This window comes from Podarcis pityusensis (genome assembly GCF_964106645.2).
Source record: "Podarcis pityusensis genome assembly, chromosome: 11".
Classification (NCBI taxonomy): Eukaryota; Metazoa; Chordata; class Lepidosauria; order Squamata; family Lacertidae; genus Podarcis; species Podarcis pityusensis.
The window spans coordinates 16,949,915-16,965,840 of record NC_138036.1 but is presented as its reverse complement, the minus strand read 5'-3'; the positions used below and the strand labels follow the sequence as shown (position 1 = coordinate 16,965,840).

The window sequence follows — 15,926 nt, the reverse complement described above, 5'->3', positions numbered from 1 at the left end:
GTTAACTTTCCACACAGAGAAAAAGGTTGAACACAGTAAGAAATGCTAGTGCCAGTTAGAACTACAGACTACCCCCACTCCCTCCAAATATTCTCTAGCTCAGATCAATATATCATCTCAACCAGAAAAGAGGGGAGAACCTCTGAAGATGGTAGTTCCAAGAACTTGAAGCCACCTTCTTACAAGAGTGCAGTTGTGTGTGAGACCATTGATAGATTGCCACAGGAGTAGTTTAGCTACAGAGCTGAAACAGTATATAAAATTTTTGAGCCTTTTAATATTTAAAAATCACACTTAGCTTGTTTTTCAATAGTGTTTCGAAAAGCATGGGGTTCATGTTGCTTAATGTCAACTATTTGTACATAATTAGCAGGTTTTTAATACAGTTCAGCAGAAGTATGATTGACAGCGCTTGCACACAAACTGATTTAAGTCCAGTTAGAAAGTTGTGGACTGCAGCGCGTGTCACAAAATAAAACAAGATTAAAACACAACCTATGAACTCGACCGTCCTTCAAGGATGCATCACAGCTCTTGGTAGTAGCTAAAAATGTCTTTCAAGCCATTTTAAAAACCAGCTGGACTTTTCAAGCTCAGTCTGCATTGGATTCCCCAAATCTGTTCGTTCCTTTTACAGCCAACGGTGGGCCTTGCAATAGGTGTAAAATGGGAGACGTTGATCTTTAGGCGAGGAAGTGTTGCCTTCAAGAGTTGAAGGGAGCTGGCAATCACTATTCCAAAAACCTGGAGTGTTTTGAGTGTGGCTATGTCACCAAGTTCACTACAACAAAAAAAGAGGAAAGTTAAGTGAATAGAACCACAGGGAACTGGATAATGCAATTTGTCAGATCTGAAATACAGAGTAGCAGCATGAGCCATACAGCAAAGGCTGTGCCCCTAACCATCCTTGCCTAAGGTCCATTTTACTACCAGATGACAGAATGGGTTGCATGAGAAGGGGGTTCTCGCCCAAGCAAATGCTTTGCAGTGTTTCTGGAGTTTGTGATCTTGGGGGTTGGATTAAGGGTACAGCAGCACATGTCATACTGTGCCAAACAAAGAAAGACTGGAGGATGGCAAGATACCCCAAACCCACCCTGCTCTGCAGCATCCCCATTCCTTGTAAACAGCTTGGTTAATATATATGTTACTGAGAGATGAATATTCATTCTCTTCCCCTCTTAAAATGAACAAGAAACCCCTTAGGCAGAAACTGAGATATCTGGTTGCCACATAACAGGAGGCGGTTCACAGGTTAGCAAAGCTACAGAAACTCCAACATCCATCTGTCGAACAACATTACAAGGCATGCAAACTGATGAATATGTACCTTGTGGTTTGGGCTTTGCTAACGAAGTGGACATTTGGAGGATGACATGCCAATGAGAACTGGGTTCCACTATACTAAATAATGACAAAACGCACTTACGCACTCATAACAGGCCTATGGACACCCTTTTATTAACATGTTAGGTAAAGGTAAAGGGACCCCTGACCATTAGGTCCAGTCGTGGCCGACTCTGGGGTTGCGGCGCTCATCTCGCTTTATTGGCCGAGGGAGCCGGCCTACAGCTTCCGGGTCATGTGGCCAGCATGACTAAGCCGCTTCTGGCGAACCAGAGCAGCACACGGAAACGCCCTTTACCTTCCCGCTGGAGGGTACCTATTTATCTACTTGCACTTTGACGTGCTTTCGAACTGCTAGGTTGCAGGGACCAAGCAACCCGTTGTGGGGATTCGAACCGCCGACCTTCTGATCAGCAAGTCCTAGGCTCTGTGGTTTAACCCACAGCGCCACCCGCGTCCCAATTAACTTGTTACATGTTCCTTAATAACACAGTCTTATACATCTACTCAGATTTAAGATATAAAACAACTCAGGAGAAGGTGTTGGTGCAACAGGCTAGGAAATAAACGTTGGCAGCAAAGATTTAAGGTGATGAGCAGGCCTTTCAATGGTGAAATGTCCCTGATAAGCTAGTAGGAAGAGAGAGCGCAAATATTGTGGGGGGTGGGGAGCAGATATGGCTTGCATGAAAGGATGGATACCTGGGAATTGGGGTTGCACAGAGGCACACGTGATCCTACTCACAACGCCACATCAGACTCTGAAACAGGGGTATCTAATTTAAGACGTTGGACTACAGTTCCCATCCTTGACCATTGATCAAACTGGCTGGGGCTGATAAGGAGTTGCAGTCCATGTTTGCTATCTTTCATGCAGAAGGTCTAGTACATAGTGGAGTGACCCTCACACCGCTTGAAGACTGGAGCAGACTATTTTCACTAGGTATACTCAAGTTGAATAACACCTTCTGCTTTTATTGACTTGAAGTAGTTAACATTACTCACAGTAGGGCTGCAGGAGGTATCTGATAGCATCGACTAAGACCCAGGTGTTCAAGAGATGCCAGATGGTGGAAATACTGAAAGCAATCCGGCTTCAACATAACACTGTCACTGTAATGAAAAACAGCAACTGATTTAAGAACGCCAACCTCTGCATATATAAGCCTGGCAGGTTAGTAGAATAATAAAGGAACATATTTAGCACAATCATAGTTTTGCAGACTAGTTTCCAGTTATCCCAAGTACTTTTATAGCCAGACTCTGTACAGAAACTGAATTTATGGAGACTGCTTGGAAGAAGGGAGGTCTATGGGAGCTGACGTTTTATGGAGGGCACTCTGTCACTAAAGGGCAACCTCTCATCCATCTAAAAGGTGGCTTGGAGCAAGTGGGCATCACAAGAAGACACTTACTACATCCAAAATAATCCCCATTTAAAAGTTCCTCACGCTGTGTATGCACTCATGCAGATTTTGGGTAGATGATGGAAATAGGAGATTTCCTTTGGAGAAGAGAGGCTCCACAGTTGCTTTGAGCAGCAAGACTGGCCCTCGCTGCCTGCTTAGAAACAGTTGCGTTGACCACCCCTCCCAATCTCACACAGGAACTTGCAGGCATTTCATAGAATCATAGAATAGAATAGAATCATAGAGTTGGAAGAGACCACAAGGGCCATCGAGTCCAACCCCCTGCCAAGCAGGAAACATGCTTCCCTTCCCCTCCTGCGATGCCAAAGTGTTTTTTTGTGGCCTCACAAATCTGTCCATTCCTTTTTTTAAAAAAAGAAAATTAATTTTGGGAAAACAGGTTTTTACTGATCACTCCCCATGAGTCCCCTGCTGTAAATCTGGACAGCTGAAACCCCCTGATCTGTCACTTTCAAAACAGAATGTTATTTTAAATGTGCACACCCACTTTGACATATAGACCATTATGGGTTGAACCCCAAGTCCATGCAGCCCTTAGCCTGCTCTGCTACTCAGACTTGGTACATGATTTGATTCAAAATACAGTCGTACCTTGGTTGTTGAATGGAATCCGTTCCGGAAGCCCATTCAACTTCCAAAAATGTTCGACAACCAAGGCACAGCTTCCTGCACTCAATCAGAAGCTGCGTCGGACGTTAGGCTTTCAAAAAACGTTCGCAAACCAGAACACTCACTTCCGGGTTTGCGGCGTCCAGGAGCCAAAACATTTGAGCTGCAAGGCGTTCGAGATCCAAGGTACGACTGTAGTACTATTGGGCTGTAGCGAAAGTAGCGCTATGTAAACATTCTGTTGGTGCAATGGTTTCTACTTTTGCACAGTGGAACATTCTCCCCCTCCGCCCACTGCATAACCCATAAATTTGTTCTATGGGTTCCCCCAACTCTCTGGAGCAAATTTGGGGAGGGCACAGGAAAGTCCCATTGCACTAGCAGGAATCCTTGTGTTGATGACCTTGATTTATTCCTTAGAACTGGACTTCAGAGACACAACTATGGGGCGGGGTGTGTGTGTGTTGTTAACACTCAAATTCTTACCTTAAATCTAAATGGACTAGACTGGAACACCTCTCAGTTAATGTTTTGATATCTGAAATGAAAAGTCAAATGCAATCTGGTCATCACACGGCCACAGGCAGTACAGTTTTTGCCTAGAGATAAAAATGCCTTAAAGTTACGCATTTCAATACTCTCATTCCTGCAGCTGTAGGCATACATTTCATATTACCGTATTTTTCGCTCTATAAGACGCACCAGACCACAAGACGCACCTAGTTTTTGGAGGAGGAAAACAAGAAAAATAATATTCTGAATCTCAGAAGCCAGAACAGCAAGAGGGATCGCTGCGCAGTGAAAGCAGCAATCCCTCTTGCTGTTCTGGCTTCTGTGATAGCTGCGCAGCCTGCATTCGCTCCATAAGACACACACACATTTCCCCTTACTTTTTAGGAGGGAAAAAAGTGAGTCTTATAGAGCAAAAAATACGGTATCTTAAAACGTTCCTTCTTGCAAGTTTGCTTCATTCCTAAAAATTACTGTAATAGAAGACTAGAGTTATTCGCACAGCAGGCTTCCAAGTATGGATGGTAGGTTACTTGAGCTAGCTGGTTTCAAGCCGAAATTGGCCTCTCACCTGGCATCAGTAGATTCTGTCTGTATCCACTGAGGTTCAGCTGTGTTACCGTTGGAGAAATGTGGCTGACTGCTGCTTTCACGTGATCAACTGTGAAGTCACACCAGGCCAAGTTCAGCTCTTCCAACCTGTGTACAAGTTGAGAAAACATTACTTTCAAGGCACATGTTCATTTATTATTTGTTTATTATGGTGGGGGGTTTGTGGCCTTCCAGATAGATGTTCTGGACTCCCAACTCCCATCAGGCCCAGCCAGCAATGCCAATGGTCAGGGATGGTGGAAATTGTAATCTAGAAAAAGACTGGAGGGACACAGCTTCACTATCCATTTTCTAGGTGCCGGAAAGAAACAAAAACCCAAACACGATATAAATGGAAATCTTAACTAACTTTTTTAAAAAAAATACACACCCAGGTTTATACAACAAAGTTTATCGATAGAAAGTGTTCCCCACACATAATGAAGGTACACAATTCACTGTCATAAGACATGTTGATGGCCACTAATCTGATGGCTTCAAAAGGACATGAGACAAATTCACGGAAGAGAAAGTTGTCAAGGGCTATTATTCAGGATGGCTTTTCACCTATAGGATCAAAGGCAGCATGTCTCCAAATTGTTGCTTACAAACAAAAGGAGAGGGCTATCACTTTCCTGTCCTGCTTGTGAGCTTTCAGAAGGACAAAGCCTCAACATTTCCAAGGAAGGTTGGGGGGAAACCAGTCTGATATTCTGGACAGCTGCTGCCAGTCAGTGTAGGTAGCATTAATCTAGATGGATAAACTGCCAGGCTATGTATAAAGCTGCCTCCTATGTTCCAAGACACTGTCATGTTGTTAAGGCAAATGAGAATCCCTCTTGCCCCAGTAATACCAGATGTTAAAGCTGCATTTGCTCTTAAGCTTACAGAGAAATGGGCTAATTTGTTCCTACCAATAAGTGGATGAAATGTTCATTGCCAGGAAAGTGAATGAACAAGCCTAATCAGAACTAAGTGTCGACTTTAAAAGACTATTCAGAGCAAACAAGTTGGGTGGGTGTCCTCTTTTCCTTTTTATTATTCTGCTCTTTTTAGATGTTAGCTTTGTTTGGTTTATATTGTATTATATGTTGAAGGCCTGTAATAAAACTGATTTCTTTAAAGGAACAAACAGGTCGAGCAAAAACTAATTTGCAGAAATAAATTTTGCAGAAAACTTTGCAGAAATAAGCAAGAACAGTCTACAGTGGTACCTCAGGTTACATACGCTTCAGGTTCCATATGCTTCAGGTTACAGACTCCGCTAACCCAGAAATAGTGCTTTAGGTTAAGAACTTTGCTTCAGGATGAGAACAGAAATCGTGCTCCGGCGGCGCGGGGCAGCAGGAGGCCCCATTAGCTAAAGTGGTGCTTCAGGTTATGAACAGTTTCAGGTTAAGTACGGGCCTCCGGAACGAATTAAGTACTTAACCCGAGGTACCACTGTATACACAAAACTATTTAACACTCATTTTATGGCTCAGCAGAACGACAGCAGAGTGAAAACAGATTTCTTGGTTAAGAGTTTCTGCAATATCCGGACTTCCGGGTTAGCGCGATCGGCTAATGGCGGATTCCCTCCGAGCTCCGGAGGGAATCGGCTTGACAGGGGCTGGGTCTTGCCGTGCCGGCGACACGGGGACCCTCAAAAACCACGGGCATAGGAGCTCGTGGACATGGTGACTCGGCGGGCACCGTTAGCGCCCTCCCGACGCGTGAAGGAGCCTTTTTAAAGGCTACAGAACGGGTGCCGGGGAGTGGCGTGGTGCTGTGAGTCTTCTGCTTCCCCTGCCGAGCGAAGCCGCATGCCATTTGTCGGAGAGCGCTGACTTCTTCCTACTAAAATTTGGACTCAAAATCAAGAACAACAACCTGTGAGTAATTTGGAAATTGGATTACAAATAATTTGATTTTGGATTCGGTACGAGTGAGGGAGGTGAAAAAAAGGGAAGTCCGCCTCCCCCTTATTGTAAACAGTTTGAAGCAAGGATTTGTCAGCTAAGGTTGTGAGAAGAATTGTGGTGATTGGATTAAAGATATAAATTCCACAGATTTGGACTAAGTTAAAGTGCCGGAGGACAAGAGTTTAATTGTTTGGATTAAGTACCACCTTTCTCAAGCCCGGGAGTAACCCGTGAAAAGAGCCTGCGAGGATTTAGAGAACTTTTGACAGCTGTCAAACTAGCTGTCAAAGACAGGAAAAACAAAGTTTAAATTTTAACCGGTGATATTGCTACAAAATATTGAAAGTAAAGAAAGACTGTTACAAACAAATCTGACTTTTGGATCGGAAGGGAAAAGAATACTAAGTAACCAGAATCCCTCTAGAGGGGATTCTAGGATATTACAAGAATGGAGCTAGGTCGGGAAATACGAGCCGATTTGCAAGAGCTTACCTTTCTCATGGGAAAGCTGCAAGAGAGGATCGAGCAAGGCCATGTTTTGTCTACAAGTCCTACAGAACCGAAGTTAACAGAAAATATATTTACTGAGCTGGAAAGGGACTTGATGCTCAAAACACAGGCAGCTAGACAAGAAAAGAAATCAAAGATTAAGACATCAGCTGAACAGGAGGAACAGAAAGAAGGGATGGTTGAAAAGTTACAGAAGATGAAAGAGAGCCGGAGACCTGCTAAGAAGAATTCGAACGTGACTAAGATGAAAACTGGACTATTTGGGACATATAGACTTAAGAAACAGAGTTGGAGCTCCACCTTTAAACAAGTAGGCCTGGCTGGAAGAAATATGGTCAGCATTGAGAAGGTATCTCTTCGATTTGGGGTGTCCAATATGAAAGATCTTCGAAGAAGCCGGTTGAAAGGGACTGAGAGAGATTCGAGAGCCTCGGACGTAAGGTCACCAGGCTAAAAAGATGGACTAATTGGACTTTGATTTGGGATTGAAACCGGGAAGAGAAGGGTGGGGTTTAGGAGTCCAAAGGGGGTTTGATTTTTACTTTGTAGTGTAAATTTATATGTTCTTTATTATTATAAGAATGGGGAATCTGTGGATGGGAACCAGGGACAATCTTAGGAAAGGTATCTTTTTATTTGTTGCTATATTTCTTTTTTCTTTTTTTATATATGATTAAGGTATATATCTTAAAAACTGTTAAACAAATTAAATTGATGGATAATAATGAATTAAGGTCTAAACTTATTATAAAGAATCATATTAACAAATGATGGTTAAGTAAACTAACAAATTATGATTAGGACATTAAGGATAAAAACTTGTTTGAACAAACAATTGGAGTTGGAATACAATAAGGGGAGGCGTGGGGAAGTCTTGAAAAGAAGTAATTGAAAATGAGATCTAAAAGGTGGAATCTTTTATGTTGTTTTTTTTGTGTGTTTTCTTTTGTGTTTCTGTTTTGCTTCTTGTAACCTTTTGAAAATTTAATAAAGATTATTTAAAAAAAAAAAAAAAAAGAGTTTCTGCAATATCCGGTTTGTCTGCATCGTGCCAGTGCTAAATCTACTGTTGCTTCTTGCATAAGTCAATGAACTTTTACTACCTGGGGCAACTGTCCAGCATTGTCTCCAAGGCTTCTGCAGAGAACCCAGAGCATCCAGACAGGTTTAGTCGCACCAAACAGGGGTTGTGTGCTATATTTCTGAAAGGTGAGAAGAAATAAGACATTAAACTGCCTGTGCACAAAGCCAGTCACCACACCAGCAACTGCAGGAGCAGTAGGGAAAACTGCAAGAGGCTGATGATATACCTTCCAATGTCCACACTGCACTCCTTCACATGGAAACATTTTAAAGCATTAACTACAATGTTCTGATCAGAAGGTTGGTGGTTCGAATCGTGAGCTCCCGTTGCTCGGTCCCTGCTCCTGCCAACCTAGCAGTTCAAAAGTATGTTAAAGTGCAAGTAGATAAATAGGTACCGCTCCGGTGGGAAGGTAAACGGTGTTTCCGTGCGCTGCTCTGGTTCGCCAGAAGCGGCTCAGTCATGCTGGCCACATGACCTGGAAGCTGTAGGCCGGCTCCCTCGGCCAATAAAGCGAGATGAGCGCCGCAACCCCAGAGTCGGCCACGACTGGACCTAATGGTCAGGGGTCCCTTTACCTTTTTTACAATGTTCTGAAGCCAGAATATTTCCAAAGCCCTCTGCAAGCTGGCAGTTCAGATCTGTGAGTGTGATCTTTCTCTGGCCTGGCAGCTTGCTGGGTACAGAGGAAGGAACAGGTGAAAAGACAGGGTTGCCCCATTCACTTTTGGCTCTGACTTCTCCCCTTCTAAAGAGTATCCCTAAGTGAATGTAGTGCTCAACAGAGAAACAGTTGCCCACCTGTGATATAGGCAAACACTGGTTGATTTCTAAATAAGGCAGTTTAGTGCTATAGTAATGAACTATGAGCTTTGAGCTCTCATGCTCTCCACTCTCCTCCATTACTGGGGCACAACAATGAGGAAGAGATGGGAATGTCCTCAAAGGAACTCTTGGTTAAACTATGGTTTCTGATCCTAACTCCTAAACAAACCATAGTTTAAGCTAACTACAATTTCCCAAGCTTGGCTTAGCCTGTTTTTCAAAAATTTGAAAGGTTTTGGCCCTGCAAGATTTTTTGAAACACAGATTTTGGGATCAGTCTGTACACAAGTGAGACAATAAGCCATTATTGCCAAAATGTGTTGGGTACATTCAACAATAAACTATTCCATTGTTTTAGCATCTTTGAAATACATTTCTTCTTCTTTTTGGTCTACATTCTTGTATGCTTCCTGGGCTTTTGGGGCTTTCATCTGTTAACTCTTGTGTGCCTAAAATGCAGCAATCCCAAGAGCACAGATTTATTTGGTAAGGTCTACTTGTGCAAAAAGTTTAAAAGATTGGTTTTTTGCCCACTCACTTAATTATATCATCAGAAAGCTCAAGGCCTTCTAAGCTGAGGTTCTGTAGCTCCTGGCACCTGCACAGAATACTTTGGAGATCTCCAACTTTTATTGTACAATTCGACAGGTCTAGATGCTGTACCCGAAGAGGTCTACAAAAGAAAGGGAGAAGCAGGGAGATGGGGAAGAGCAAAATGAGTTTTAGAATGCAATTTTAAAATATAATCAAAAAAGAAGACACACACACACACACACACACACACACTCTTTGCAATCTGAAGTGGTGTATTCTTCTCGGTAGAATACAGAATCCTGATCTCAAGCCTTCACTAGCTCATTTTGCTGCATAAAGCAATGTGGGTCCACAATGAAAAGATTCAAAATGAGCCACCCAACAAGCTAATGCATATTAATATTGAAATACCATTAATCTAGAAACATCAATTAATGTAGTGCAGTAGTCAGAGTTTGGGACAAAGGCCAGGGAGATTCAAACAGTCCATGAAGCTCCCTGGTGGCCTTGGGCCAGTCACTATCTCATCCAACACAAAATGCTACACTGGTTCTCAGTGTCAAAATGTAGACAAGCTCTCTTAAGGCTCCCGGTGTAGTGGAATATAACTACTATCATGGTTTTATGCTATTATAGCCTAGGACCCTTGTACCTTCGGGACCGCCTCTCCCAGTATGCCCCACGGAGGACCTTAAGGTCCATAAATAGCAACACCCTAGTGGTCCTGGGCCCTAAGGAAGTCAGATTAGCCTCAACCAGAGCCAGGGCCTTTTCAACACTGGCTCTGGCCTGGTGGAACGCTCTGTCTCATGAGACCAGGGCCCTGCAGGATCTGATTTCTTTCCGCAGGGCCTGTAAGACAGAGTTGTTCTGCCTGGCTTTTGGCTTGGAATTAACTTGATCCCCTCCCCCTCTTTCTTTTTTCCTTTTTCCTTCTGTGACGGAACTCCTACTTGGGGACTTCCCTGGCTTTTTTCTGGCCCACGTAGGACCAGTCTGGATAGTTAGCCTTGGTGAAGACTTGACGTTTTCATCCCCAAAAAAGTTTTTGAGTTTCTGCTGAAATGAGGCTGCATTTTAATGTTGTATTTTAATCTTGTTTTTTAAGTTGTATTTCAATCAATTGTTTTATATTTGGTGTTAGCTGCCCTGAGCCCGGTCTTGGCTGGGGAGGGCAGGGTATAAATAAAAGATGATGATGATGATTATTATTATTTTGCAAGAGAGTAGGTAGCACAGGCCTGAATACAAGGCAAGAAAATGGGAAAAAAGGAGGATTTGGAACAGTATTACCTGCTTGTTTTGAACAAAGGGTTGCCAACACAGGACCTTGGACAACGGAAGGCAGTTATACCCAATGGCAGCAGATGGCCAATCACACCTGGCCGCAGATTCTTTCCTGCGAGGTCAAGAGTCTGCCAGAGTGACTCGTCAATCCTAAAGGAGGAAAATTGTGGGGTGGTTAGAAAACAAACTGGAAGCTTCAGCAGGTGTTGCCATTAGCAAGCTCTTGAAACAGCATCCTCTTCATATTTACTCAGAAGTTGAGCCTCGTTGTGTCTATTGGGGTTCACTCCCTAGTTTAAGGATTGCAGCCTAATTCTGATAGCAAAGCTCTGGCTTCCTCTTCACTGCTTAAAACTTCTGATGGAAGTAGATCACTGCTCTCCCATTCTGGCTGAGTTCTAGAGTTTTTGTTTGCATACTGACCACGCCCTCTTTCATGCACTAAAGCAGAGATGAGGAACTTGCGGTCCAACAGATATTCTTGGGTCTCAGCCCCTGCAAGCATTCCCTACTGGCTAGCAGCAATCCCAGTCAGTCACTCTCTACTGACTTGTGTATTATTATTATTATTAGAAAGTTGGGGCATAAATTCAAAAATAAATAATACGAGTTAAGTATTCAGCCAGCACTTACGAAAGGCGATGCCACCTCCGGCAAACCTGTGAAACTTTCAGCAGATCAGTCAAGGACAGATAGGAGAAAATTCCCAGAAGCAGTTCATCAGGCAATGAATCCCAAGAGACTCCTGTGTGCAGAAGTTTGGGAAAACAGATACCATACATAAAATGTAAATGGGGACACTGTTATTAAGGCTAAAAGCTTTAAAATAAAGCCATTTCATACTGTTAAAACACACAAACTGTGAAGTTCTCCTACACTCCTTAGCCTATATATATATATATATATATATATGTATACACATACACACACACACACACACACACACACCCAAGGGCTCTGTAAATGTATTTATTTAACAAGATTTATATGCTGCTTAATCAAAAGCAGTTGACATAAAATAATATAAAATCTTCCTTTAACAATAATAAAAACACATACTTAATAATTAAATAATTAAAACATTAGATGTATTGCAATTAACAAAATAGAGAACAACTTCTTTTATTTATTTAGCAAGGTTTGCATCCATTTAATCTTTAACATTACCAATTAGCTATATCTTGAATATGTATTGTTGTTATCGCATTTTACCTGCTCCTGCCTCTCGAAGCAGCCTAGGTCTGCGGGCAATAGTAAATTCCTTTTCCTTCACTTTCTGCCGTTTTGCGGGTGGTCCCACGCACATGAGCAGTTCCTGGGGGGTGTTCTCGTTGCCTAGCTTATCCTTAAGAACAGACACTCCCATGCCCGAGAGCAGCTCCGAAGTCTTGCTGGGATCCCATCCCCATGTGAAACCAGCGCTGACGTTGCTGCCTGAATCTGGAATTTCCTGGAGATGTCTCCTGCAAGAAATAAAAAGGCCCAGACACAGATTGACACACTCTTAGTATCAAGCCATGGTTGCAATTCAGCAGACATGTCAACACAGGCAGAAAAAGGAACTATAGAGATAGCCTCTGAAATTATAGTTTTCTAAAATTGCATGAAAGGGAAATGTGGTCTTCTCCTGGAGGCTAGTGGTCACACATTCCAGCCATGGTGGTCAAATATTCCAGCCATGGTGGTCAAATTAATCGTAATTTTCTAGGATATGTCTTCTCTTTCGGCATGAGACGCAGACATAACTGATGACTAAAGACTTGCTTTCCTCTTCTCTTCTCCTGCCCCCCTCAACAATATATCACAGCTTCTATAGCCTACATATAGTAGGGGTATTTAAAATGAGTCATCATAGCATCCTCTTTTTTGCTCTTCAAAATATGGCAATGAGGACTTTACTGCTTGTGCAAACTGGGTGTACCAGAGGGACTGGCCGAGATGGTGGTGGGAGCAGATAATAGGGATCCATTTTTTAGAACTGTATGAAACTAGACAGGTCGTTTACACATGTCCTAGACAGCCTGAAAAACTGTTAGGCTGCCTGCTCACCAAAAACACACCCAAAAACAAACCCATTGAATACTGCACAATATGGCATTCAGCTAGCAAGTCAATAGTTGGACTTGCTTTGAATAGGAGGGAATCACCCTTTTTGCCTTTTGATGACTTGTTTCACATGTCTCAAGAACAGCCCTTGCATTGACTGAGTTGCTGGACAGAACTCATAGATGGATGAGGGAGGGATGTGTTAGTGGTGCAATATGGTCTTTAACCCTGGATGTTTCTGAGTTCAAACCCTGGCATCTCCAGCTAAGGGGACTTCAGGACACAGGACTGAGAAAAGCTTGTGTTTGAGAACTTTGGAGAATTGCTGCCTGTTGCAGCTGAGCAGGGGTCAGCAAACTTTTTCAGCAGGGGGCCAGTCCACTGTCCCTCAGACCTTGGGGGGGGGGCAGGACTATATTATGAAAAAACATATGAACGAATTCCTATGCCCCACAAATAACTCAGAGAGGCATTTTAAATAAAAACACCAATTCTGCTCATGTAAAAACACAAGGCAGGTCCCACAAATAATCCAGAGGTGCATTTTAAATAAAAGGACACATTCTACTCATGTAAAAACACGCTGGTTCCCAGACCGTCCACAGGCCGGATTTAGAAGGCAATTGGGCTGGATCTGGCCCCCGGCCTTAGTTTGCCTACCCATGCAGTAGAGGCTAAAAGGGATGACTCAGTATAAAATAGCATCCCATGCAATTATGCAGTAGGCCTGAGTGCATGAGAACATCCATTTCATTTCACACAGGAGGTAACATATGACAGCACACACCAACATACATGTATGCACGATCCCCATAACATGTAGTCCCTGAAGAAATGGAATCAAGGGTTTGTGCATACAGCTACTGCACAGACACCTTAGACAGGTGTTCTGAGGCCTCTGACACACACACAAAGTATTTTTGTATTGTTACAAAAGTCGGGTGCCTCGCGGTGGCAAGAGCCCATGGGGTTCCAGACACTCACCCAGGGTTCGTGGTCCTTTGGAGAACTGAGATACGGCAGAGACTGTTGTAGCTTTAAGAAATATGGTTTATTCACCTATTTATACCTTCAGTCTGCATGGAGGGAGTCCAGATCTTACAGCATGGTTATTTCAAGAGAGGCTTGTACCCCACAGCAGTGCAGCCCTGGAGACCAAGCCAAGGCATCTCTCCAAGCCAGCCTGCAGCCAGCCTGCCCAACATGGACCCCAGCCTTCTTCCCAGAACCACTTGCTCCCTTTTCCCTGTCACCTCAAACACACAGTAACCCTGGCAACCTTCCAGCCCCCCCTTCACAACTCAGGGCAGGGGGGAGGGCAGTTCTCTTGCATTGCCAATGGCCCTCAATAGCCTTGTATTGTTTCTTAATGGCCCTAGCTTGGCCAAGTTGTTTTGCATGAGTTAGCTTAGGTATTCCTTTGCAGTTTAGATTTCTCCCTTCAAATCCCAAATCATTAAAATCCTACCATTTATTACCGTAATTTCTAGGGTTTAGAGGGTCCCCCACAATCTGTTCCTAATTATTATTATTTTGCTGAGCAGATTCCCATATGCACATTTTCCACTGGTGTGTAAGAAAAGGGGAGAAGGAAAGCATACAGAGCAGCCACACAACCATTAAGCTTTAGGTACAGATAAACATTTATTGTTGTTGTTTTCTAAAAACCTGACCAAGCTTTGGCACTCAGTGGCAATGCAACAGCTCTGAAGTGTGACCAGTAGCACTCTACGCAGTCTAGCTTTTGTGCACTTGCAGACTGCAGAGAATGACAGGACTTTAAACAGGGATGTTTATGGATGCTATCAATCTAGAGAAGCTAACGTGTTTACAGAAATAGCAGAGTGTGGGCGGGATGGTGCAATCCGCAAATGAATTGCAGCCCCATCCTATGGGCACAGGCTTACTCTTTGCAGCTGGACTACTCTACCCTGTGTGTGGACGGCTGCAGCCTTTAACTGGAAGAACCTAGCGGAGGAAGGAAAGGCAAAAGCGCGCGCAAGCTGCCTTAAGCTTTCGGCGGGATCCGCTCGCCCTTGATATTTCTCTGCATCCGCTCCCCTACCTAGCCGCCCTTTACCTGTGCATGGCGCTCGGACGCGAAGATGCACCGAGAGCTGGGATCCCCGATCCCTCCACTTTCCTGGCTCCCGCGCCTTGCGCTGCAGTGCCGGTTGCAACACCGATCGCAGCAAAGCCCAGGTCCCCGGCAGCTCCGGAAATCTCAGCAACAGAAGCTCGCGCGCTCGACCCGCCCGGGCCAACGTTCTCCCGGCTGCCGCAATGATTTCTGGGAGTTGTAGTACCTTGCGGTGGAAAGCGCTTTGAAACGCATTCTGCTTTGCTATCTGTTAAAACGTTAAACAAACAAAACCAATGGGCTGCCATATGCGTCCCTGCTCCCCAGCAACAATAAGACATGGTTTTTTTGAATATAAATATAAATATGCTCTTGCCACGAAGAATTGATGCATTTGAATTATGGTGCTGGAGGAGACTCTTGAGGGTCCCATGGACTGCAAGAAGATCAAACCTATCCATTCTGAAGGAAATCAGCCCTGAGTGCTCACTGGAAGGACAGATCCTGAAACTGAGGCTCCAATACTTTGGCCACCTCATGAGAAGAGAAGACTCCCTGGAAAAGACCCTGCTGTTGGGAAAGATGGAGGGCACAAGGAGAAGGGGACGACAGAGGACGAGATGGTTGGACAGTGTTCTCGAAGCTACCAGCATGAGTTTGACCAAACTGCAGGAGGCAGTGGAAGACAGGAGTGCCTGGCGTGCTCTGGTCCAGGGGGTCACGAAGAGTCGGACACGACTAAACGACTAAACAACAACAACATGCTCTTGCCACACAGATCTTTAGCTTTTGCTGAAGATGCACTTTTGGCATTCAGCTTGAAAGCAAGCAATAGTCTCCCATGCATGTCACGCAAGGCTTCCTGCCAGGTTAAATGCGCATAGGATTGCAGCCTCACAGTGCAATCCTAGATCTGTAAAGTTGGAAGGGTCATCTAGTCCAACCCCCTGCAATGCTGGAATGTCAACTCAAGCATCTATGACATATGGCCACCCTCTGCACACCTTACAAGCAAGCCACGTTCACTTCAGATGGGGCTTACAATCAAGTAAGCGTGCTTAGGGCTGCTGCAGCCGTAGTAAAACAAATACAAATAGGTACGGCATCAACAATAACAGCTTTCGCGATGGCTCCTGGGCATTATAGTCCTATTACATAACCGAACGGGC

General features: G+C 44.0%; 1 protein-coding gene across 2 annotated transcripts; it reads right to left on the bottom strand.

Moving 5' to 3' along the window:
* Positions 1-257: 257 nt before the first annotated feature.
* Positions 258-15,040, bottom strand: SKP2 (S-phase kinase associated protein 2). 2 transcript variants are annotated; one of them, XM_080973497.1, is made up of 10 exons: positions 14,758-15,040; positions 11,844-12,094; positions 11,265-11,373; positions 10,638-10,781; positions 9,349-9,483; positions 8,005-8,103; positions 4,468-4,595; positions 3,873-3,924; positions 2,353-2,460; positions 258-781 (listed from the first exon to the last, which is right to left on the bottom strand). In XM_080973497.1, exons 1-10 carry the CDS (start codon positions 14,763-14,765, stop codon positions 568-570), a joined length of 1,248 nt encoding a protein of 415 aa, XP_080829623.1. In that variant the 5' UTR covers positions 14,766-15,040; the 3' UTR covers positions 258-567. The 2 variants fall into 2 exon arrangements, with proteins under 2 accessions (XP_080829623.1, XP_080829624.1); XM_080973498.1 differs by having other exon boundaries at positions 11,265-11,376; positions 14,758-14,977.
* Between the last annotated feature and the right edge of the window lie 886 nt (positions 15,041-15,926).

Excerpts from the sequence above, each read along its gene's own strand:
- SKP2 (XM_080973498.1), bottom strand. Across the intron at positions 11,377-11,843 it reads GCTTCGAGAGGCAGGAGCAG|GAGTCTCTTGGGATTCATTG; the intron begins GTAAAATGCGAT and ends TTCTGCACACAG. Across the intron at positions 3,925-4,467 it reads ACAGAATCTACTGATGCCAG|ATATCAAAACATTAACTGAG; the intron begins GTGAGAGGCCAA and ends TTTTCATTTCAG.